Source organism: Equus asinus, chromosome 12 (assembly GCF_041296235.1).
Source record: "Equus asinus isolate D_3611 breed Donkey chromosome 12, EquAss-T2T_v2, whole genome shotgun sequence".
Classification (NCBI taxonomy): domain Eukaryota; kingdom Metazoa; phylum Chordata; class Mammalia; order Perissodactyla; family Equidae; genus Equus; species Equus asinus.
In genome coordinates, this window is record NC_091801.1 from 84,835,146 (window position 1) to 84,860,189 (window position 25,044).

Genomic DNA, 25,044 nt, shown 5'->3' on the forward strand with positions numbered 1-25,044 from the left:
CCTGGAGCCCAGGCTTCAGGTCCAGGCTGAGCTTCCACCGTCCCTCCATGTCCCACCCTGAGTCCAGAACCCAGACTCTGCACCCGAGCCCTGGGGACACTTCCTCAGGCTCCCTCCTAACAGCTGCACCTGCGAAGACAGCTTCCACCTCTAGCCTGTGCCCCTGGGTGAGAGCAGGGCTGGGCTGGGCCTCCCCAACACTCCCTGCTGCCTGCACACTGTCCATACACAGCAGCCTTCCTCTGTGCCCTCCCTCCGGGTAACTCTGACCCTCATCACCAGGGATGTGGGGGACCCAGTCCAGAGAGTGCCCCTGGCTGAGCCCTGGTGGCCAATACCTGCCACCCACCCCTCCAGGGGATGGGCCTCATGAGGCCCTGTTGAAAAGCCTGGTTGCCCCGAGCTCTGGCAGCAGGTGACTCTGCTCCTTCACACTCCTCCTCTTGGTGACCCCATCTCGGGACCCGTGTGCTCTGTGCACTCAGCTGAGGTGCCTGCCCTAGGCCTGGCCCCACTCCGTTCCCCATGCTGCAGCCGGACATTCTCGGGAGTCTCTGCTTGCAGGCCCACTCTCATTGAGCCCCTGGTGCCCGCCCATTGCTCCAGGTCAGAGGGCCTTGGCAGCCTGCACCCTGTTTCTCCAGCTCTGTCTGTGTGGTGCCCCTCCACCTAGAGCAGCATGCTATATTGACCTCCAGCTCATGCACGAGTTGCCCCCACCCCATTGGTGACCCCCTAGGATATGTATGCTCGTGTGTATGTCACGAAGGAGCCCCAGCACCTAGACATAGCTGAGCTGAGGGATGCTGGAGGGCAGCCCAAGCAGGAGGGCATATGACAAAGTAGAAATATTATAAGATGCAGACGGCCACAAGTCCTGGCCCTCAGGGACCCTGTGTGTCACTGCTACCTAAAGAGACAGACAAAGTAGGGGCATGCAGAAACCAGGTGCTCCCCGCTCCCACAGGCCCCGGTGGGAGGGCTCCTTCTAAGATCACACAGTAAGTGCAGCCTGGAAATGGGCTGGTGTCCTCAGAGAGATGTGCAGACGGTGGCACCCAAGCAAACACCAGGGAAAGGCCCACGAACTCAACAGCAAAAGCTCCTGAGAGTCAGAGGGTGAACAGGTAGCAAACTGCAAAGTGAACAGACACTAGCATCGACGGCCTCCCAGACACCAGCAAGACCCGGCAGGAATGTACAGGGAAGAGCAGTACAGACTCAAACACTGAGGAAACGCCACAGCAGGTGCGCCCCGCTAACGCAGAAGCCATGGAACGTCATCGTGCAGCCCTGGGAACTGGAGGGACGTGCAGCAGGCGAGCTCTTCCAGGCTCTGTGCAGTGGGGGAGACACAGGAAAAGTAAAGTGCAGCTCAGTTGGTTTGGGGGCTGGATGATCGGGGAAGTCTGAGAAACCGAGCCTGGCTACAGCAGGAAAGACAGGGCCCAGCAGGTGCTGGTGAGGCCACGGGTGACCAGAGTGCCCTCACACTGCTCTGCAAGTGCAGACTCGGACAGCCAGCGTGGGGACTGGCCTCCACTCCTACAACCCAGCGTCCATCCACCCTCTGAGGCAGCACTTCCACAGAAACGAGGGTTCCTAGTCACTTGATGACAAGTCCACCAAGACTGAGGGCAGCAAGGACTAGAAACAACCCAGATGCCCATCAAGAGCAAAACAAATGCCAGGTCCTCACAGGGCCTTCCTCTGCGCCTTTCAGACACTGCCCTGGTGTCTCTTCCTCTTCTGACAAGAACACCAATCCTATGGGATTAGGGCCTCACCCTGATGACCTCATTTAACCTTAATTACCTCTGTGGAGGCCCTACCTCCAAATACAGCCACAGTGGGGGTCAGGGCTTCAGCCTATGAATCTGTTTGGATGACTCAGTTCATAATGAATGGTGAGCAGAAGAAGGACATGAAACAGTGCCTGCTGTATGATTCCATTTATATGAAGCTCAAGAACTCTGAGACAGAGCCAGTCTAGACTGACGGAGGCCAGAGGGGCAGGAACCTGTGGGTGGGGTGGGGACGTGACGGGAGGGAGCATGAGGGAGCCCCTTTAGGGCAGGAAATGGGCAGACCCTGATCTAGGTGGTGGGCACACAAGATAAAAATCCACAGAACTGACCAGTGAAGATAAAAACCAACCACGAATGTTTTGCAAAGGGAAATCAAAGAGGAAGATCTATGCAGAAAGACAAGTTTAAGAACAAGCATTTGAGTAAGATAAAGGCAACAAGTTTAAAAAATGAAAAATGTCTGAATATTTAATATATGAGACAACCAGGTAAACATTAAGCAAAATTAAACTTGAACTTGAACCTTATAATATGTCCCCAAATAAATTCCAGGTAGATTAAAGTTTTAAATGTAAAACTTGAAACCATAGCATTAGAAGAGAATATAATTGAACTCACATCATCTTGGGGTGGGGAAGCCTGTTCTAAGTAAATCAATACAATAGATCTTAAGAGACTGACAGATTTAAATACACAGAAAAGTGAAAAGTTCTAATAAAAATATTCACAAACAAAACTGAAAGGCAAAATTGAAATTGAGAAAAAAAGGTATAGTCTATGAGAAAAGGGTGACACTCTGAATACTTAAAGAGACCTGTAAGAAACAGGCCAGAGGCAAATGAACAGTAAACATTAAAAATGTTGAATTTGACAAAGAATATGAGTAAAATTGAAATTAAAACCAGATAGCACTTTCTTCTACTAAACTGTGGAAAAGTTTCCGGCAGTGGCAACTGACACTGAGAAGGGTATGAGAAGATGCAGACAAGGCACAGCAGGCGCCCACCTGGCTCCCCCTACAGCCCTGCTGGCTCCTTACAGCCAGAACCAGAATGGGCCTGTGCTGGACAAAGGAATCTCACTGTGGGAGACAAAGGAGCAATGACGAAGAGAAGCAATGCCACACCTTATGTGTGGCCTGATTAGCAATCAAGCTGTGTTTACCTAACTAGCAAGCCAAAGGTGGCCTCCTCCAAGAAGTCATCTGGGCTGCAGACACCAGAGGGCAAAGGCCGTCTGTGGGAGGGAGGAAGTGGAGGCAGGGCGGGTCAGAGCTGGGTCTGGCACCAGCCCCTACCAAGTCCACTCTCCGCTCTAACTTTCCTGTCGATGACACGTAGCAGGGATCACCTACTGGGCAGAGAATGGCCCAGGTGGAAAGTGCTCAGCCAGGGCCCGGCCCCGAGTAGGTGCTAGGAGTAGGGTGGGCACAGCTAGTGCAGGGTGGCGAATTCTTCACGAAGCCCGGAAGGACAGAGAGGTCCAGCCAACCCTTCCAGGGCGAGGAGCCTGAGCCACGCAGGGCGGGGCAGGCTGCCCAGCTCCGCCCCCGCCCCGCCCCGCGCGGCAGGGCCAGGGAGTTGACGGGGCTAGGGCGGGGCCTGCAAGTGGGCGGGGCTTGGGAGGAGCCTGGAAGCCCCTCTCCGCTCCGTCCCCACCCCACCCCAGGACCAGCCGGCTCCCGACTCCCAGCTCCCGAGGGGACAGAGCCTAGGCCATAATTTATGCTCCCCCGCCTATGCTTTATGGCTTTCTTAATTCGGCTCCTGCTACTATTAATGTAGTTAATGCTGAGATTATATCTATTTTCTGGCGTCAGGCAGTGATTTATTCAAGCCATTTTTCCGGTGGAGGCTCCCACGCTGTTAAATCAAGCGCCTTGCCAATTAAGTGCTGACTTGGGAAGTGGACGCAATCTTAACAGACATCTAACCGCAAATTAAACCAGGGCTCCCTACTCTGGGGAGTGGGCGGGGCAGGCACAGAAACCTTGCTGACTTCGAGGAAAATAAAAACGCTCTGCACCTGCCTGCTGGCTCTGGTGCGACCCAGAGCCAGGCTCAGCAGGAGCAGAGGTCAGGGTCCCACCTGGCTCTGCTAACTGCCCTTTGAGCAGGGGCCACTGGCCGGAGAATGGGCAGGCAGGGGTCACTGGGCCTGTCCCCAACACACAGAGGTCTCTGCAACTGCAGCGCCCACCCACCCAGGACAGACGTTTACAATGAAACGCCCTTCAGACATCCCCATGATTCCTGAGCCATCCCCCAGTCTGCACAAGAAGTGGCTGGAGAGAAGGGTGCTGGGTGGGAGCGGGTGAGATGTGGATGGCCCCCTAACAGTGGAGGGGCTGCATTCTGGATCAGCAACCCTGATCCTGGTCAGAGCAAGATGGGAGGGAAAGAAGGTGTGGAGGAGGAGCTTATCCTGACTCCCATGCCTGAGGACCACACAGCCATGGGAGTGGGAGTGGGGGAGGCAAGTATAGAAGGAAGAGTGGAAGTGGGGAGGGAGGAGTGAGGTTAACCGCCAGAGCCATGGCAGGGAAAGGACACCCCTCCCCAAGAGGCCCAGTACCACCTTGGGCGACCCTGTGCCCCGTGGGAGGCTCCTGCCCAGAGAACTCGCAGGGTCACACTGGGGCCCTGGGACGAGGTGGTGGCCAGGCCGCCTGCAGCCAACCAGAGGCCTGAGTGCACACCTGCTTGTGGGAGCCCTCAGGCCATGGTCCTCAGGGGCTGTGAGTTCCCCAAGAGCCAAAGCCCACAGGGGGAGCCCGTCCTCCTGGGATCCCCAGACCCCTAGAGCAATACCTCCCCTCCCCTGTCTCCAGAGGCCCCGGCCCAGCACTGAGAGAGGAATTGTGTTTTGGGATAAGATCAGGCTGGAGGCCTGACAACCACGAAGAGTTAAACATGATATCGATTATGTGAATGACGCTTTACTACCCCCTCTAAAAGCAGGATAAAAGTGGTATTTAAAATGGTGTTTGATTGTGTAAGGCACCCAAGTACTGCTGGGTGACAAGGACGTTTTATTTCTTCCTGTCAGGGGCAGTATTTTCAGCTTCCTCTACTTCTCATTTCCAGGGACATTAGGGGGCACCAACACAGACACACGAGGGCCCATGGTGCTGGCAAGGTGTGGCCAGGGATCTAGGCACAACCTGAGGGCAATTTTCCACAGGTTCCATGGGGAGAAACCTATTGGGAACTTCCGCGGCTCCCCTCCCAAGAGTCCCGCTATTTTCAGAAAGAAGCTTCCCTTGGGCGAACCAAAGGGGAGTTCTCTCCAGGTCTGTCATGAAACGCCCACCTGGCTGACAGTCTCTTCCTCTGTGAGCTACTCCGGTGTGACTGCCGGCCCACTGTGGGCAGGGTGTGCAAGCCATGGCCTGTGCTTTTCCTGTGGTGGTGGAAGTGTCTTACAGGGCCCTGAGGGGTCCTGTCCCATTAGGGTTTGTCCATGAGGAGCCAGGCCTGGGTGAGGCGCATGCCTACCTGACCTATCCTGCTGCTCCCCACCATGGGCTGGCCTGAAGGCCACTGGGCAAGTCTCGGCCACACAAGCCAACTCCTGAAGGGCAGAGAAGCCATCTGTATGTCACACAGATCAAGACGCAGTGTGCTACAGCAGGTGGGACAGGCGAGGAGGGAGCAAGCCCGCCAGCAGAGCTGTCCAGGGGCCAGACTGGTCCAGGGCTCAGGGTCCATGTGCAGCAGGGAGGAGAGCTGGCCTGGGAGAGCACTGACCTGTCGGGGCTGGTACAATGAGGGGAAGGCAGGAGGGCTGGCTGGGCTGCAGGCTTGCTGCCAGAAGGGCCGGGCACAGCAGGCATTCTAGATCGCAGCAGTGGAGAATAATGCCTCACAGCCACCACTGCCCCAGGCCTGTGTGCACTCAGGCCCCCAGCCCTTCAGCCCAGAGCCCTGTACACTCTCCTCCTTGCTTCCCTCCTTTGCTGGCAAGCCTGAGGCCTCTCTGTTCCCGGCGCCCAGAGTACCCCCAAGGTGCCAGGGAGCAGCTCCCCACACAGAGAGAGGAAGAGCACCAGGTGATGAGAGCAAAACAGTGGGAGACACACGGCCATGGAGAAAGAGATGAGAAATGAGAAAGATACCGCCATGTGGAGGCAGCAACAGAAAAAGAGCAGAGAAAAAAGAGCAAGCCAAAGGCCAGGGGACCTGAGAGACACTCACAGACGTGAAGAGACCAGCAGGGCTGGGGCGCTGGCTGGACAACAGACACCATCCCAGAAGAGACTTGTGGCCGAGCCCAGGGCAGAGAGGCAGAATGTGCTAGTCTTCTCAGGGGGCTGCTGTGCCCCACTGCCCCCAACCTTGGCCCCAGGCTTCCCAGGCACCTCCTACCTACCAGCACAACCCTCAGGGACTCTGACATCAGGGATGTGCCCCAGGCTAGCAAGCTGTGGGCCAGCTCACGGTGGGCCCAGAGAGGGAGGTGACTAACCCTATGTGACGGGCAGGTCCTGGCCTGAGATGGAACAAATGGGGGGCTCCAGTGTCTGCCACAATCCTTCCCTCCCACAAGGGCCTCAGTGTTGGGCTAGCTCCAGGGCAGAGACCCTACCCCCGCCTGTCCTGGGGCCCCTCCCCTCTCATACCATCCTCAGATGGAGCCTAGTTACCGCCTCTCTTGTGGTCTCATCACAAACACTCTAGCTACAATGCCTGTGACCTTAGGCCCCAGGCCACCGGTCCCCATGGCCAGGGAGGAAGCAGTGGCACAAACACCACATTGGGGGGTGACTGTCACAGGGGCCGTGTGACCACTGAGGAGGATGGGCCAGAGACTCAAACCAACAGGGAGGTGGCACGTCAGCCTCAGCTAGGCCCGCCCTATGCCAGACACCTGCGCTCCCCATGCCAATGCCCTCCAACTGATACCAATGACCCCCCAGTGCCAGGGCCCGAAAGGACAAGGAGGAGGCAGCTAGGAAGACAGCTCAGGTCGGCCCCTGCCTGGGAGCACGGGGGCCGTGTGGCACTGGGGTGGCCCGGCTGAGTGCAGCCTCCCTTGGGGGCTCAAGACCCTTAGTCCTGACCCTCTGCAGTGCTGACCACTGGCCTCCATCATCACACAGGGCCACCCTAGAGCTGTTCGCACTGGTGAGGAGAGGGACCAAATGAATGAACAGACCTCAGACCCAGAGGGACCAGATGGCCTGACTCCCGAGGTCTGATGCCAGAGGGGTCCTGGGGGGGCTTCAACTTGCCGCCCCATACCGGATGAGTGTTTGACAGTGAGCGCAGACTGCTTGTGGAAACTGCAAAGGAGGAAGAAGGCAGCGGAGCCCATCTCGGCTCTGCTGGCGACGGGCTGGGCTCTAACATTGCCAAGAAAAGTGCCCCCCTTTCTGGACGAGGTTCTGGAGGGAGATCAGTGTCCCTCAGTGTCCCAGCCTCAGCGCCAGTCAAGGTCGGCTGTGCCCTGGTGAGGCTGGTTCTCCTCCCTTACCTCCCTAAAACCACTGAGGGGGTGAGGGGTGAAGGCCCCACATCCCGCCGAGCCCCAGCCCCTCCCCACACCCTGCTGAGGAGTGCGGGCAGGTGTTCCGGCCTCAGAAGGATGCGTGCAGCCCTGCTGCCACAGGGCTGCTGACAGCTGAAAGGCCTGCTTGCCTCAAACAGACAGAGAAATAAATAAATAAGCCCGGCATGCTTTGAACCGACTTCCAAATTAAGAGTTGCATCCTTGCTGTCAGGCCCCCGCCAGCAGTTTCTGTGGCACCTCCCGTGCAGAAACACACCTCAGCCCATTTATTAGAATGATGAAGGCAAAGGGGCCTGCAACCGCACGCCTTCCTTAATGAGCAGCCGAAGGGATCGGTAAGCATAATTTCAGAGGCCAGTAATATTTTATATAATCGCCGAGTGGTTTAAATTGAAAACCCCCAACTGAATCAATATTTACTGCATTGAAACGAAATGAATAGTAATAAGTCACTAAGCTCCCTGTCCTGTTTCATAAAATAAAAAATTATAAAAATGAGCACAGGCGCTGGGAGGCCATCACATTAACTTTTACGGCACTTGGGGAGCCGTAACCGCCTGTTCTCATAAAATAAAATTCTAAAAATCCTGCCGAGGAGACCTGCTCAGCACCACATGGGGAAGTGGGCAAGGTGGGGGCCCAGGTCACCCCCACGTGCGCTCCCCCAGACCCCTGCCTGGCGCCCAGAGGAGGCCCACCCTCGTCTCTGGCCAAAGCCTCAGCACCAAGAGCTCTGGGCCACGCCCGTGACACTCTCAACACCCTCAGGCCTGCTCTGATTTCTGTCCCGATTTCCTCAAATTCCACCCCAGCAGTGGAACAGGCCCTGAGAGACACTGGCCAGCTCCCCACGGGCAGAGGAAAGGCTGCTCTCTGCCCGTGAGCACAGCCTTTGCCACTCCCTGTGAGAGCACAGAGCAGGGGCCTGCACTCCCCCGCAGCCCAGGGAGGCCTAGAGAGGCCAGGCTTCCCCGCTGGGGCCCCAGGTCCCCCAGGGAGACCGGAGGCCTGCAGGGTTCCCAGGGTGGAGGGAGGCTCCTGGGCTTGGGACACAGTGATGCTGGCAGAGCCCAGAGCCCAGAGAGAGCTGGGGTGTGTGTGGGGGGGTGTCTTTGATCTTGCACCCTGAACAACAGAGCCAAGGCTGGTGACACAGCAGCCAAGACCAGAGGGCCAAATGTCCCTGCACGCACCACAGACTCCTGGGCAGGAAATAGGCCCCCATTCAACCAGGTGAGGCTGCCTCAGCAAGGGAAGGTGGAGGGCACAGAGCCTTAAACAAGTTAAATGCACCCCTGCAGCTCAGGAACAAAAGAAAACACCAATTTAAAAATGGGTAAAGGACCTGACCAGCTCTTTCACAACAGAAGACAATGAAGGGCCTTAAATAAGCTGGTGAATAAGTGTTCAGCCTCACTGGTAATCAGGAAGATGCAAATTAAAACCACAACGAGACGACACCACACATCGAGAACATGAAAACTGAAAAGACGGTAACACCAAAGGTAATGAGAACAGAAAGGGCATGGCTGCTTTGGGAAAAGGTTTGGCGGTTTCACATGAAGTTAAACATACATCTTTCCGTGTCCCCGCAATTCTGCTGCTAGGTATGTACCGAAGGGAAATGAAAACACGGTCTACACCAGAGGCAGCCTTCATTCATAATTACCCAAAGCGGAAATTACTCAAATGTCCATGGAGAGGACGATTAATAAACAATCGTGGAATAAACCATGGAAGGCCACTGGCAACGAAAAGAAGTGAACTCCTGCCGCACGTGGCGCAGGAGCCAGAGTCACGGCAGCGTGAGGAGCGTAAACAGAGTGTGTAACTCCGCTCCTGCGACACTCTAGCACAAGCAAAATAAACCTGCAGTGGAAACAGTCACAAGGGGGCTCTCAGCAGGCGGGGGTGCCAACTGGGAAGGGCGTCCTCTATCCGGACAGGGGTGTGGGTCACAAAGGCGCGTGCTTTTGTCAAAACTCAACAAACCGTATACTCTGATCTATGCATCTCACTGGATGTAAATTTTACCTGAAAAAGAACTGTAATCAAATGTCGAGCTCTACGGAGTAAACATGCTGTGGATGAGGGCCAGGTGTCACCCCGTTGGGGAAGAGTCACCAACACAGCGCGAGAAAGGCAGAATGAAGCGGCAGCGCTGGGCTGGAACCGCTGCTGTCAGCACAAGCGCGAGGTCTTCAGTCCAGAGAGAGCCGTGTGCGCAGACGTGTGGCTTGTGACCCGGGAGGGCCTGGAAGCAAAGCCATGCACCACCAGCCGGGACCCCTCTCTCCACATGCTCCTGTCACCCCTCAGCACTGTTGACACCAGGGGCCACGAGACCCTTGGCTGCAGGGCTGAGAGGCACTGCAATACAAGGAGCCAGGTTCTGCAGAGATGAGTGGTTCTGGGCTGGGGGAAGGATTTCCAAGTGAGCCCAGAAGCCCCTGTTGTGTAGGTGAGGGAGGCTCAGAGAATGACAGTGCCATGTAGAAAGGACCCAGGGCAAGCCCGAAGGCAGGGACGAACTGAGGGTCGAAACGAATCACAATGGTAGTGGATTCCAGCCTGTTGGCTAAAATGAGAATCTGGAGTCCACGCCACTATAAATGAGTAAACGACTATACGAAGCAACCAAAATGGAGGACCGAGAGGCTGGAAATCACGAGTGGGAGACGTCCAGGAAGGATCAGGGTGCTCACAGAGGCCCCATAAACACCCCATGGACACCTGCAGCAACCCGCACCGCGGAGAAACCTGCCAGGCACATCAGCAGGTGGTCAGGCTACACCGTGCTGGGCCCCAGACCCAGCCCATCCAGGCTTCACCAAAGAGGTCCCCCGGCACTTCCACAGCCTTCCTGCCCCACAGCAATCCGAACCTCATCACCATGAGGAGGCATCTGAGGAGCCCAGGGTCTCCCAAACATCAGGGTCATGAGAGACGAGTGAGGCCGAGGGGAGGTTCCAGACACAATGAGGCTGAAGATGCATGACCCCCCGAACGCCAGCTCTGCTCCAGGTGGTACTCCCCGATCCAGGGGATCACACTGCAGTGCCCAGTCAAGGGCGCCAAGCCTCTACCTTCCTCGTAAATGGTTGTATATGGAACAGACAGGGGGAAAATGATACAGCAGATTCAGCAAAGTATAAACAATCAGTGAATTTAGGTGAAGAATATGTATGAGTTCTGTGTACTATATTTGCAAGTTTTCGGTAAATGCAAAAGCGTATCAAAATAAAGTTGCCCCAAACAATCAAATGCAAGGAACTAATTAAGAGAGGGACCGGGAGTGAGCCCAAGAGCCCCACGACAACTGGCTGCCCCCTGCCCTGGCCCCCTGCCCTGATTCTCCGCCATGTGCCCATCCCCCATAGCAGCTCCCTAGTTCACTGTCTGGGCAGCTCTTCCTGGGGCTGTGAGGGGTTGTCAGCAGCAACAGGGCACTGCCCCTCCACAACGCGCTGACATAAAGTGGGGAGGGGGACAGCCTGGGGTCCACTTGGCCACAAGCCATAGAGAGCCTGCCTCTGGGAGACTGCAGCCCTGCTGTAACCATTTGCAGGATGAGGCAGAGACAGGTGAGGTGCTGTGGTCTGCAGGGCGCTGGGTGGCCGGGCACCCCCGGAGCAGGATCTGGGCCTGGGTTGCTCACTACCTGACTGCACTGCCACATCTGGGCTACTCAACAGGCTCCCAGGTCTTGCGCTTGCTATCCCAGGCCAGTCCCTGCAGCCTGAGGCCTGGTCAAGCCTCTGCACTTGAACATGCTCTGCCTTCTGCCCGGGCTTCTTGGGGTCTCCTCTGCTGTGTGTGCTGCTTCCCTGGCCAGGGAGACCCCTCTGTGCCTGGCTACCTACCACTCGCCGCAGGCAGGTGACATGGCTGAGGACAGGTCCAGGAGAACCCACGTCCCAGGCCTGCCCAATCTCTGGCATGCTGACCCAGGGATGGTTCTGCAGTTGCCCACTTGGGATCTGTCCCCCACTGGGCTGCAGGTTCCCAGCAAGCAGGGCCCCAACCCAGGGCAGACAGTCCAGACACTCGGGGAGAGAGTGGACATGCGAAAGGGCAGGCACTGCCCCAGGAGCACCTGGGCCCTCCCACACCGCCTGGGGCAGCCGTGCCTCGGCTCCTCTTCCCAGGCCTGGGGCAGGGGGGAGTTACTGCAGCCATGCCTAGGAGCCCTAGCCCAGGTGGAAGGCCTGTACCCCACAGCGCACAGTGCCCAGAGCCCACCTTGGCACAGTCAGGAGCCCCTTGCACTGAGTGTCACTATGTACCCACAGCTTCTGACCTAGTTGTCAACAGGCCCTACTGCCTGGCCCGCACCAGGTGGGCAGCTCACCTCACCTTCCCAGCTGCCCTGTGAGGGGACCGCTGATTCAAAAGTGAGGAAATGGAAGCCAAGAAGGGCCGGAATGGCCCAGGTCGCCCTGGCAGGCCCAGCACCTTCCCTGGAGCCTGGCGGCTGCTCCCTACCCTACCTGAGTCTAGCTACCCGAGCAGTACTAGGAACCCCAAACGTGGATGGTGAGGCCCCCATCCCATCCTCCCTGGCTAGAAACCCTGCCCTGGTTTCTCCAGTTGCCATCGGGCAGAAGAGTGAGCAGCGGCCCCTCTGCAGGGCCCACAGGCACAAGGGTCCTGGAAAGCAGGCCACTGCTGAGGGCCCAGGGCTCCTCGCACAGGGCAGGCCCATTCCTGGGGTCACACACACGCAGGAGCCCACCCACCACCATCAAGCCCAGTGAGGAAAGCCCTGTGCAGGGCTGAGAATAGGCACAGCGGGGCCCCATAGAACAGGTGAGGGAACTCCTGCTCCCCCACCACTCTCCTCTCTAGTAGAAGTACTCTCCCTCCCCTGGGCACACCCAGGTGGGCAGATCCCCAGGTGCATCCAGGCCAGGCCACCCCTGCCTCTGACAGGAAACCAGGACAGCCCTGTCTGTCCACCACAGAAGAAACAGGCTGGGCCTCAGGTGGGCATTGCGAACCTGCACCCCAGCCAGCGTCCAAGTGAAAGCAGCCAGAACATCTTTCCTCACTGGAAACAACACTTTTCTTTGTACTAAAACGGCTACTCTGTTGGCCATGCTCACTTCAGCACTTTCATAGGTGGCCTCGTGCCCTTCTCAGGCTGTTGGTATGAGCTGCTCACAGGCAGAGCCAGCACCGGGCAGCTGGGGGTGCAGGGGCGGATGGAGGTGGGTAAGGTGGACAGCTTCCCAGGCTCCATGTCAGAGGGAAGGTGGGAGGCAGGCAGGTGCCCCAGGAACACGCCAGCTGGGTCAAGGTTGGCCAGTGCATGTGCCCTGGGGCCACACACAGCGGTCACAGCCAAGGAAGGACACAGTGCCTGCCCCACACCTGGGAAGGGGGCTGCCACGAGGAAGGGCTGGGACCCCCATCCTGACTTTCCCCCCAAACCATCGCTGGTCGAGGGGCAGGGCCCAGGTCCCATCTTCAACACCACCCTTTGGGTGGTCCCTGCCCTCAGAGCAGACATTCCTTCCCCAGGCCCAGGAAAAAGGCCCTTGCAACGTGGCCCAAGCTGACCTCGCCAGCCCCACCCCCACAGGGCCTTCCTCAGACCCGTCCGCCCTACGGGGTCTCAGAACTTGCCAGCACTCACTACCCCATAAGGGTGTCCACTGTGCTTGTCTGCTTGCTTCCTGACCCTTCTCTGCTAGGAGAGCACTGTGGGCAGAGTGTGTGCCTGGCACAGGACGGTTGCACCCAGCTTTGTGCAGGGAGAGCCCCGCCGCCCAGCGCCAGGTACCCTCCTAGCCTTGTGACAGGTCCCTGCCTGGGTTGAGTTGGAAGGGGCGGAGGGGCCCTCAGCAGAGACAGAGAAGGGCCCAGGGTGTGGCTGCAATGGCACAACGTGGAAGGGAGAACTGCTTTTGCGTAAGGATTCACCCCGAGTTCCTCGAACTGCCACACCGTCCAGGGCAGGGCGGGACGCCATAGGAACCCCAGCTCCACTGGCCTGGTGAGGGCAGGTCTGAGGATGAGCAGGGCGCTCCCTGTTACAGACTAAATGTTGAGTCCCTCTCAAATCCTATGCTAAGGCCCTACCCCAGTGGCATGGTGTTTGGAGGGGGACTTTTGGGAGGTGATAGGGGTTAGACAAGGGCGAGAGCGTGGGCCCCATGACAAAATTAGTGCCCGTACAGAGGAGACTCCAGAGCTCTGTGTGCTCCACCATGTGAGGACACAGCAAGAAGGCGGCCGTCTGCAGCCTGGAAGAGGAACTCATCGACCACGTCACCACCCTGCCCTCAGCCTTCCAGCCTCCAGAACTGCAAGGAATAAACGCCTGCTGTCTAAGCCGCCCAGGCTGTAGTGGTGTACTATGGCGGCCCGAGCTGCCCGACACTGCAAGGACCAGAGGCGGCGGCAGCCAGAGCAGGGCTGTAGCTGGCCGCCAGAGGGGGCTGTGCAGATTGCACCTGCTCCTTAGGGAGACTCATGGAATCCCAGGTGTTCACGGGGCGAGGGGGATGTGGGAACCACAGCCACTCACAAGGGGACGCCGCCCATCCTCAGGCTGAATTCCTCTTTAATGAGACGTTGCTTTGGAGAAGCGTTTCAGAGCCTTCAAAATCACAACCCAAACCTCGTCAAACCACCCAGAGATTACTTAAGATTTACCGCACAGACACAAAAATAAAATAAAATAAGGCAGCCCAGCGAGAGGCAGCCCCTCCGACAGCACCATTTGTAGTCAGGATGGAACAGCCTCTAGACTCATCTGCTTAAGCACAGCGGCTTCTGTTTATTTCACTCTTGCACGTCAAATGAATTCGGAAAGAGAAAAAAGTGACAGGCCGTTTAGGGATATAAGTCACATTTCAACTTCAGTTCAGATTAATGAACTTGCTAGAAGCCAGCGAGGGCACAGGCAAACCCACACATCTCAGAACAAAAACACTAAATCCTCTTTCAGGAACCTCAGCCCTGGGGAGTGCTCTGCAGAACCCTCTGCCGCCCCCCGGTTACCCCGGGCCTGCATGGACCCCTGAGCCCCAGGGCCAGTTCTGGGTAGCAATGGTGTGGAGTCCTTGGGGCCAAGCTGGGCCTCCCATGGGCTCTGGACCTGGGCCCTGGACCTGACCTACATGCAGCCTCCGGAGCCATCAGCCGCTGCCCCCACGCCTGGAGCCAGGCGCCTGATAGCCAGGTATAGCACAGACAGGGTGCCATGGACACCACCATCACACAGGTGAGAGTCCTTCCCAAGAGGGGCCCGCTGTCCCCCCAACCCTGTGTCCCTTCTGCCCCGGCCTCCACAGACACTCACCTGGCCAGGACAGCAGCCACCTCATCTGCCCACAGCTCTCAATGGGCGGGACCATCCCCAAAGACCCTGGCTGGCAGTGCCCACAGGGTCCAGGAGCTGGTGCCCAGCAGCTTCCCACCTTCTGTCTGCCCCAACTCAGATGAGCACTGAGCAGGTGACAGAACCCGATGGGCTAACTGACCTACTTCCAGCTGACCCTCCTCTCAGATATTTCTGGAGTCAGGGTCTCACCACAGGTACCTCCCTCCATCTCCAGGCCACACAGAGCTGGTGGTGGAAGGGGACATCAGGATCCCCTACTGTGAATGTGGGCCGTCATGTGGCCTCTCAGCTTCCCATGTGTTGGGCCAAAACTGACATGAGGCTGAGAGTAGGCTTCTACCCAAATCAGGAGAGAGAGAGAGCAAAGCTACCTCGTGAGGAAGAAATGCACCCTGGCACCCGGACAGCAGCTAATGGGGGGCCACACTGCCACACATCTTAGGCCACAGTGCTGCGAGCGGGCTTCCAGAGAGACAAACAGGCCAAGGAGCCTGCCCTCTCCACCCTCTCTCTCCCCAGATGTCAGGGATCAGCCTGGGGACGTCGGCCTCCCACCCTCTAGCAGAGCATGGAGGGTAAAGGAGAGCTTGCTGCTTCCCCCAGCCCGAGGCTGAGTGGGGAACAGAGTGGGGTGTGGGCATTTTAGAGCGTTCAAAGGTGACACGCCTTTCCCGAGGGGCGCCAGCTCCGTGGTGAGAGTGGGAAAGATGAGGGGCCCTGACATAGGGTAAGGGCTACAATCAGCGGTGAAGGGGTTGCCCATCCCCACGCTGGGCAGGGCCCTGTCCCATCCCTCTTGGGACAGGGGTGGCAGTGGACCTGTTGCATCTGAAGTGTTTCTAAAATTAGGCCCCACCCGGTGCAGGACTGAGTGTGGCGACCTCACCACAGCTATGAGGGAGTGCATCATCCCTTGGTCCAAGAAGGGCCAAGGGCACTGGCCATTAGGTGCAGGACTGAGCTGAGCCCAGGTTCTGACCTGGCCCCTTCTTGGGATGCCTGGCTGCTCCAGGCTGTTCTCCAGGCAGCAGTCCCGTGGGCCTGTGAGGCCCCACCCAGACCCCTGCGGCCTTCTCGCTTTCCAGGGTCTCACACTTTGCGCCACCTGCCTGCCAGGGATCACCGGCTCCCCCAGGATGGCAGTCCCCCCAACACACCCACCTTACTCGCTGCAGTGACCATGTCATCATTCAGAGTGAGTATCTGCAGGAGGGTGGGGTCCAAGGCTACCCCATGCCTGCCTCATCTCCTGCCTGTGTCTACCAGCCCCAACTCTGCCCACTGAGATTTCTAGGACTGCTGGGGTCTGCCTGCTGGCCCCTCCAGGGCTGTCCTCCCTCTGAGGAGGGTCCAGATCCAGAGGCCCAAGAAGGGCCCTCAGTCCCCAGGCTCAGGCTGGCTGCCTGGCAGGACAGCCCTGCTTTCTCACCACTGCAGCAGCCCTTAGCCCACCTTGGCCTGGGTCCAGCTGCCAGCCCAACCCCTCCTTCTGCCCAGGGAGAGCTGAGGAACCCGCAGCTGTATAGGGCAGAGGTCAAGGTCGCAGCCAAAGTCACTTGGCCACAAAGCTTCCTTGGGGCCTGATGACTACAGGCAGAGAGCCCCAGGCTCTGATGGAGATGAAGGCGGCAGGTGGGTGGGCACCAGACTGGCCGCCAGCCCTGGAGACGGGAGCAGGTGTGCACAGCCGACAGCGGGCAGGATAGGCGGTAGGCGGCCCCTCTGCTGAGAAGGCAGCCCCGCCAGGGCACAAGTGACCTTAGGCCAAGGAAGCCCAGCCCACTGACAGCCCCATTTCTCAGGGCCTCCTGAGCCACCCAGCCCTCGGTACCCGCCCTCCCTTACCCCACCCCACAGGCCCAAGTCCAGGGGCCAGGCCCCCCAAAGGTCTACAGCTCTGTGTTCAGGGTATGTCCCGGACACTTGTGGTGAGGCAGTCAGGGCAGAGGGAGGACCCAGTGAGCACAGCCCCCAGACAAGCTCAGTTAACGCATGGCCATCCTAGGGGTGGGTTCAACAGTGCTCCCATGCACAGGGAGGGCACTGAGGCCTGGGGCACCCAGGAACCTGCCCTCAGAGCCCTCACCACTGAGCACACGAGCCAGTGATGTGGGACCTGAGCCATCTGGGGCTGGGCGTGGCCCTAGGCGGGAGTGCACAGAGCCATCTTGGGGCAGCACCCTCCCTGTCACCACCAACCCAGCCCAAAGTTAGGCCCCCGTGCCAGGGCGCCACAGCCCTCCCCATGCAGCTCTCCCTGCACAGCAGCTGGGCACCACCTTCGCTGGGATAGGCAGCTTTGAGGAAGCAGTGGCTGTGCCGGGCTGGCAGCTGGGTCTGGGTCTGTCCACTGCCAGCACGGCTGACGGCACCCACCCTGTCCACCTAACCTGAGGCTGGACCTGGCACACCCACCCACACGGCAACAGATGTTCTCTCAGCCCCCATCTGCTCCTCCTCTCCCGAGCTGAGGCAAGGGCACGTTCCCTGCCCCTCGGCTGTCTCGGCTGCTCTCTGCCTAATGGGCTCGACACTCTGGCTGAAGGTGCAAGGTGGCTCGGGGCACTTCCAGGGCCTCCCTCCTCCAGGAGACCTGCCCCACCAGGCCTGGCACCCATTTCTGCTCAGTGACCCCATCAGGGCCCAACACACTGAGCACCAGCTCAGCTGAACCCAAACCTGAGGCCTCCTTGGCACTCAGAGGCTGGCAGGGATAGGTGTGCTCCTGTTGCCCTCAGGGAAGTCATCTCCAGCCCCCAGTTGGGCCCCCTGGGAGAGGTGAAGCCCGGCCAGGGCTGCCAACGTAGGGTTGGAATGCTGACTGCAGGAGGGGGAGGCAGGAGCAAGAATCAATAAATCTGAACCTCATTCACGATGATCTGGGGCTCTTATTAAGTAAATTAATTTAAGTTAATTTAGCTCGATCATGACTCCCGATCACAGTGATTTAGTGAGGGGGAAATTGCATTAGGAAAGGCCATGCTCACCAGATAGGAGAACGGAAGAAAATTAGACCCACTTAGCACTGTGAATTAATATGGAAATAGCAGGTGTAAATTTAACCTTATCGAGAGAGTGAAAATTATCTTCATAAATTTGTAGAAATAGCCCCCAAGATGCTTATAAATCTATTTAAAACAAAAATATTACAAAAAGTGCAGTAAAATTAATTTAAAATATACTTCCAGCTATTGCCTCCAGAAAGTCGACGGCAGGGCCAAGTTTAGCGCAGCCTAGCGGGTGAGGGAGGAGGGCAGCAGGTGCCGCTGACAGCCTGGTCAGGCTGACTGCCTGGCACATTCCCACGGCACCTCCTCTCTCCATAGCCCCAGAGCAGGCAGCCACTGTCCAGAGGGTGGTGGGGCCCATGGAGGGCTGGCAAGATGGCCTCTGCCAGGGACTATAGCTGCTCTGCCCTGTGGTCCAGCCCCTTGGGGCACAATGGCCTCTGTCCCACAGCTTCTAGCTTGAGGTCATGTGCCCTGAAGTGTCCACTGTGCCCACCTGGAAGCCCACACTGGACCAAGGGGCTCCCACACTGCTCCCCCAGAAGGCAGGCTCCCAGATGCGGGCTGGAGCACAGAGCGGGGTCTGCCACGGCCCAATTCCCAGCTCCCCACTAGGGCTGCCACCCCTTCCCCCGCCTCCTGGAAGGGAGGCCCACACTGGGCCTCCTGAGGCCTCAGGCTGAGCAGCACAAGAGAGGGGCCCCCAACTTCCATCCTCCTAACACACCCCAACTGCTGCAGACCTTCCTGCTTCGGGGCCCGGGGCACCCAGAAAAGAAGGTGGAGCTCCCCTACCCTGCACGTTCTCAGCCAGAAGCAGCCTAGAACTAACAAGGCCCCAGAGCTCGGGGTGCAGGCCAGACCCGTGTGCAGGCAGCATGGGGAGGGCTGCAGCCTCCCTACTGCTCTTCACAATCAACATACTGATGGCAAGATGGGCCCACAGGCTTCCAAAGGGGCTGCTCAGGGCCCAGCTTCTCTTACCAGAATTTTCTCCCTAAGGGATGCCCAGGCACAGCTCAGGGTATGGACCCAACTGTCCGGGCAGCAGCTGTTCCCACAGTCGTCCCCCACCAGCTAACAACTTGCTAATGACAGGGAGAGCATGTGTGTCTGCGTGTGCGTGTGGCACACACAGACTGGCCATATATGTGGTACAGGAACTGCTAAACAAAAACTAGCCTATTCTCCAGCTAACCAACTACGGACCAAGCACTTGCATGTGGCTAGCCAGGCCCCAGGCCTGTGGGAGCCTAGACAAGGGCCTCCTACCTGGAGAGGGAGAGCCGCCGTGCCCGCCAAAAGGGCAGGGACAGGGGGGCTTGGGGGGCGTTGAGAGGAGACACGGAGGTCTTCTTGACGATGCGGTAGCGGGTCTTGATCACTTTGCTGGTGGGAGGGGTCCGCAGGGTGTGCACGCTGGATGCTGTAGAGAAAATCCAGATGTAGGCAGTCAGTGGAGGTCAGTGGGGACTCCTACTAGCACCGGCTCCAGTCCCTACACCAGCACATGCACATCCCCAGAGAGGCCACCAGCCCGGGGCTCCAGGAGCCAGCCAGCGTGGCCTCCAGAAGAGCTGGGCACAGGCCTGGAGTTCCAAGACGAAGGGCACCGGGGATGCTAAGTGACCAGCAGAGTGAGCAGGAGCTGAGCTTCCCGGGGCCAGCTGATGGGCGATATCACAGGTCAGTGCCCCCCAGCGAGCAGTGCCGATGCCCCCAGAATTGGAGCCAGCCCCAACTCCCCAGAGCTCCTGGTGGGCAGTGAGGAGGGGCCCATGGGTGGGTCCAGGAGGCTGGGGGTGCAGAGCGCTCCCTGACTCTGAAGGCACCCCCCATCGCATGGCCATCAAGATTTGAGTACTTAATCACCTCTGTTTTCATAGCATTGTGCAGGGTGACACCATGCTCTCCTTCTTGCTGAGTGTCTCACGCAATTAGCAGGATCTGTTTTGCCCGAGTTCCCTTCCACTTGATGGCTGGCAATTTCTCCATAGCTTCAAGGAAGGCATCTAATTGCCCGACTTTCATAATATACAGCTCTAACTGCCCAGATAATTAAAGCCAATGCAGCACTGGAACATAGGCTCTGGGCCTCTCATGACTGACCCAGCAGCTGGAAGCCCCCTGGGAAAGCTCCCCTCCCCACCCAGGCTGCCAGCGACCCAGACTCCCCACAGGCTCCTCCTTGTGGTCCCACCCAACCTACCTGCATGGCGCCTGTGGGCTCTACTCAGAAGAGGGCCTGCCAGCAGCGACCCCAGCAGCAGGGGGCTTCTCAGGGTTCCCACCCACAGAGATACCTAAACCAAGAACTGATCATGATGCCCAGAGCTGGGCAGCATGTGGGGGAGGGTGGGCAGAGACGAGGGGTTGTGTGTGTCAGGCGAGGCTGCCAGGAAAAGGCACAGGTGCTAGCACAACCGGAGCTTCAGCAGGAGAGCAGACCCGGGACCCCTGGGCAAGAATGGGCTGACCCTCAGCGGAAGGCCACCCGGGGTTCAGTATGGCCCAGGAGAGGGAGCAGGGCAGGCGCAAGGTGACACCAGACCCACAGGTCCCCAAACTCCCGGATGCTCGGTGTCCTGGCTGTGGCCAGTCACCTCGCTCCCCGGATGGCACAGACCAGCACTCCATGACCTGCACCTGCTCCCCGAGGCCCCAAGGAAGCATCCTCCCAGGACCCACAAACCCCCGACCCAGACTGGGAACCTCCTCATTACCAGCCCACAAAGAGCTGTTACTGGTCCACGCACAGTAACTAAAATTTACCAAAAATCATCTTTCAGAGTCCTAAACCTAACAGACCTCCAGCCCACAGCCGAGCCCTCCCCAAATCAGCAGCTCGGCCCAGACGCCTCTTCTCAGACTTTCCCAGCCCACCAGAACCCACTGGTCCCAGGGGGGATGCCTGTCCAGGAGCAGGCAGGACAAGCCTGCCCGGCAGGAGCCACCAAGCCCACAGCCAGCAGAACCGGCACTGTGCTTCATTGTCCAGATTTTGGAAGAGCCCCACCCTCAGGGGTCCCCCCCCATCCTTTGGGTGCTGAAGACTTTACTGGGGCTCCCACCTATCCACACAGGAAGGCCAGGACACAGTATGGCCTCAGAGCCCTCCTGAGAGCCCCCACACCAGAGGGTCTGTGCCTGCTGCCAGACTGAGGACATGCAGGCTCCGTGCACCTGCCTGGGGTCAGGGTGGACATGGGGCTGGTCAGCCCAGGGAGTGCTGGGAGTGGGGGACACCTGTGAAAGGCAGGGATCCACAGCAGCTGCCCACCAAGGGAGGCTACAGCATGTCCAGGCAACAGGTCAGGTCTCCTCCCTCTGTCTGTCTCTGTCTCTCTCCCTCTCCCTCCCTCCCAGGGCAGCACCTCCTGGCAGTCTGGGAGAAGAGGGAAGCTCAGCAAAACCATGGGGTGCCATGGTATCACCCGGGATGCCCACTCTTGCTGAGTGACCAAAGGGGTGACTCTTTAGCCCTGGGCTCCCCACCCTTGGGACACAGAGGAGAATCTAGCATACAGTGGGCGTTGACAAGTAAACATTTGTTGAATTGAATTTTCAAGGTCTTACAAGCAAGGAGAAACCAACAAAAATCAATAATAGCTTGTTCCAACTAAGATCTCCAGAACACGAGAATTCCTTCCAGTCATCACCAAGCCCCAAGCTGACCTTATGGCCTCAGGAGCCTGTCCCAGGCTCCCCACTCCCAGGGACCCTGTATCTGGACAGCCCACCTGCCTGTCCCCCCTCACCGGGGCCCGCCCATTCTGACCCCATCTGTGCCCTGCTCATAGGCCTCTGCAGCCTAGGTTCCTGCTCGGGGCACCGCTGTGCAGGGTGGGAAGGACAGCTGGGCCGTGCTGGGGCCGAGTCTCCCCCTCACCAAACTTGCCACCTCCATCCTGAGCACAGGGAGCCCCTGGGCCTGGGCTAGCCCCGCTCTATCACCCAGATGCACACAGCCTTCTCCTGCCCCCTCCCTGGTCTGGCAGATACCACCTCCTCCAGGAAGGCCCCAGCCCCAAGACTGGACTCTGCATTATAGGAGCTTTCTATAATTATATAATTACAGGAGCTTTCACACAGTGCCCAGGCTGAGCAAGTGCCTCTGGGCCTGGCCCTCACTTCTGCTTGTTAACAGGCACTGGTATTTATAACGCATTTCTGTGCAATGCAGGACTATTGCAAAGTCCAGTTTTTCATCAACTGACTGCAATTTACTTATTAGTGCCCAATTACCACTGTGAAGAAAACACAAAGCAATAAAGCGGACCTCCCTTTTTTTCTCAAATGATACATACATATATTTTTTGTGAGCAAGATTGTCCCTAAGCTAACATCCGTTGCCAATCTTCCTCTTTTTGCTTGAGGAAGATTGTCCCTGAGCTAACATCCGTTGCCAATCTTCCTCCTTTTGCTTGAGGAAGATTGTTGCTGAGCTAACATCTGTGCCAGTCTTCCTCTATCTTATGTGGGATGCTGCCACAGCACGGCTTGACAAGTGATGCTAGGTCTGTGCCCAGGATCCGGAACCTGCAAACCCTGGGCCACCAAAGTGGAGCGCACGAACTCAACCACTACACCACCAGGCTGGCCCCAAGAAGACCCCCTTTTAATTTAGGCTGGCCTCCTGTCACTTTCCACACATCATCACCTGTTAGACTCCCGACCCGGAGGTCCTGAGAGGCAGAGGGAGGGCATACCAGCCCACAGCCAATCCCCCCCCAGATCACTCTTAGTCCCTATATGCAGCTCACACACGGGCGGTAAAAGTGCTCCTGACAGTGATCCTGGAGAGAACCATCTAGGCTCCTGTGCCCAGGCACAGAGAGCTCAGCAGGGTGGACAGACAGGTGGTGTGGCCCCAAGAGCCAGCAGGAGTGTGGCCTCCTAAGACCATCTGTGGCACATGGAGACCAGAGTTGGGGTAGGAGGGAGGAGGGCCCCGCCCCAGGCCTCGCTCTGGGTGCAAAGGCAGAGCGGCAGGGTGGGGAGGCCCGAAGGCACCGCTGCCTCCTCCCGAGAGGCATGGGTGCCCAGACTTCACCTCCGTCCTGCAGTGCTGGGAGGGCTGCCCCAGTGGCGGCCCCGCCAGGCAGCCCTCTCTCCCATTCCTCCTGGCTGGCTGAGGGTTTGTGTGGATAATCATGTTATTTAGATAGGATGTTGGTTTAATTCCCTTCATTACAGACTCCCAGGGTTGTAATTTTTTCTCCGCATGATGTGTTCCCCATGGCACATTTCACTCAAATCAAACCCTTCGCGCCTTTACTGCCAACGATGCCCGGGCGCCGCGTTATCAGGCCCACACACACAGCCCTCTCCGCCCTGCTGTGCAGAGGTCACTTCTAATGACTAATCGATCTCATTAGCTTTCCTAATTAAAAACTTTACTACCGCAGTGGAAGACAAACTACAAAAAAACTGCTGGCGTCATATTTGAATGGGATATGAGCCCATCTATCAGCAGGGCCCTGGCTCCTGCACACAGCGCTGGCCCGGGGGCTGGGGCTGCCCGCCTCTCCTCACGCCCACGCTTGCTGGCTGTGGACAGGGTCGGGGAGCCTGGAGTGCACACGGAGCCTTCCTGTGCACCCAGCCTGGTGCCACATGCACAGGCGCGCTGTCGGGGAGGGAGGTCCCGAGAGGCCAGGAGTGGCTGTGGGGTGGCAGAGCCCAGGTGGTCTGCCTCCTACCCCAGCACGTGGTGTACTCCGCGCCCCAGTTGCAGAAGCAGGGAGCATGCCAGCCCCTCTTAGGGCCTGTGCAACACTGGGTGGCCAGGTCCCCAGAGTACTTGGTGGACGGCAGAGAAGCAGAGGGCCGTGCCTGTCCCAGCGCTGTCTGCAGCAACTCCCACGCCTGGACCCCCAGCCCCGCCTCCTCAGACAGCCACCACAGATGGCAGAGCCAATCAGACGGAGGTCACGCCCCCGCTCTGTTCTATTGCAGAGAGGGAGTTGAGAGGGAGTTCAGATTTTTATGGAACTTCAAAGGGAAATAACTAGGATGAAAATGAGTTGCTAACTTCACAATTGTTTAATGAATAAGGAGAAGATGAAACGAGAACTACTACTCTGTGCAAAGAACTCCCTGAGGCCACCGACTAGGAGAGAGAAGGCTGCTCCCAAAACAAGCCTGCCGAGCCCGGGGGCCAAGCGAGCATCCCCAGGAGCCATGCAGCCGTCAGTCCAGCTCCCAGCATGGTGACGGAAACAGGACAGGCTCTGTCAGGAAAGGCCCACGGTGGGGTGGGCAGTGAAGCGGACCTCACCCCATTGCCAAGGGTCAGGGACTGGAAGGCCTGCCACCCTGGACAAGCCCTGACCGTGCCCCAGGCCCTACGGCTTCCCACGCACCGGCCTCTGGGCCTCACCCGGCAACAGGCCACAGACAGGGGCACTGGGCCTCCAGAAACAGGCAGACTGAGCAACGGCTGGGGAAGCCACAAGAGGACGGTAGAACTGTCCACAGCCAGGCTTCCCACAGCAGCCTCTGAGGGCCAGGCAGGCATGCGGCAACACCTGGGCACTGTTGGCGAAGGCACAGCCCAAGGGGACGGCCGCCTCGGCCCTTCCTCCCAGCCAAGGGGGAACAGCTGAGCAAAAGCCAGTGACAGCGCCTGAGCACGGAATTCGCTGGCAGGTGTGCCAGCAGGGCAGGACTGGGTAGAGCCTGCGGAGAGAGACTCCAAGCTGCCTGTCGGAAACCAAGCCACACTCCTCAAGGAGGGCACCAGGCCAGGCCTGCAGGCCCCGTGGTGAGGGAGCAGGTGGGGGCCAGCATAGGCACTTGACCTCTCAGGGCCACTGCAGTGTGGCCGGAGTGAGGGACCTCTCGGCCTGAGGGCAAGGAACCAGCCCAGCAGGGACTGAAGAGCAAGGGCCTCCTGCCGGTCCAGCCTTTCCCATCCTCAGTTTGGTATGATTCAACTTTCTCTGAATATTGCCTAATCTGCTTTTTATCAACAGCTACCTTGACACTTCTTCAATATCTCCGAACTGCCCACACCCTTCACCAGCTAAAGACAGCTCTAAACGGCCGCGTTGTGGCTCAGCCTTTTCAGAAGCCACATTGATTTCCACTCTTCTGCCCCATAAAACATTCTCCCTTCCGGCTCAGCTTAAGTCCCAGCTGGCCTGTCATCTAGCCTCAGCTGTCAGTGCCCCCCAGCACCTGCCTCCCCTCAAGCCAGCATGGCCCCAGACAACAGGTGGGCATCAGGGCCTCCACCTGACCAGGGCCAGTGGGCACTGCCAGCTGAGGCAACATTCACACACCCAAACTCACTCTTCCTGATTTCCAAGGTCCGAAAGGTCTTTTTTTCAGTCTTATTGCAGTTTTTGATGCGGTACCAACT

The 25,044-nt window shown here is 58.2% G+C and overlaps 1 protein-coding gene across 9 annotated transcripts in view; it reads right to left on the reverse strand.

Moving 5' to 3' along the window:
* ZC3H3 (zinc finger CCCH-type containing 3) overlaps positions 1–25,044 on the reverse strand; it is a 98,215-nt gene that overhangs the window by 37,262 nt on the left and 35,909 nt on the right. For all 9 annotated transcript variants that reach the window (XR_011493416.1, XR_011493418.1, XR_011493417.1 and 6 more), the window contains exon 4: positions 18,951–19,104. Coding sequence is in view for 6 of the 9 variants with exons in the window: in XM_044781003.2 (XP_044636938.1) it covers positions 18,951–19,104 (154 nt within the window). In the remaining 3 variants the exon portion in view is untranslated. The remainder of the gene's footprint in view (positions 1–18,950; positions 19,105–25,044) is intronic.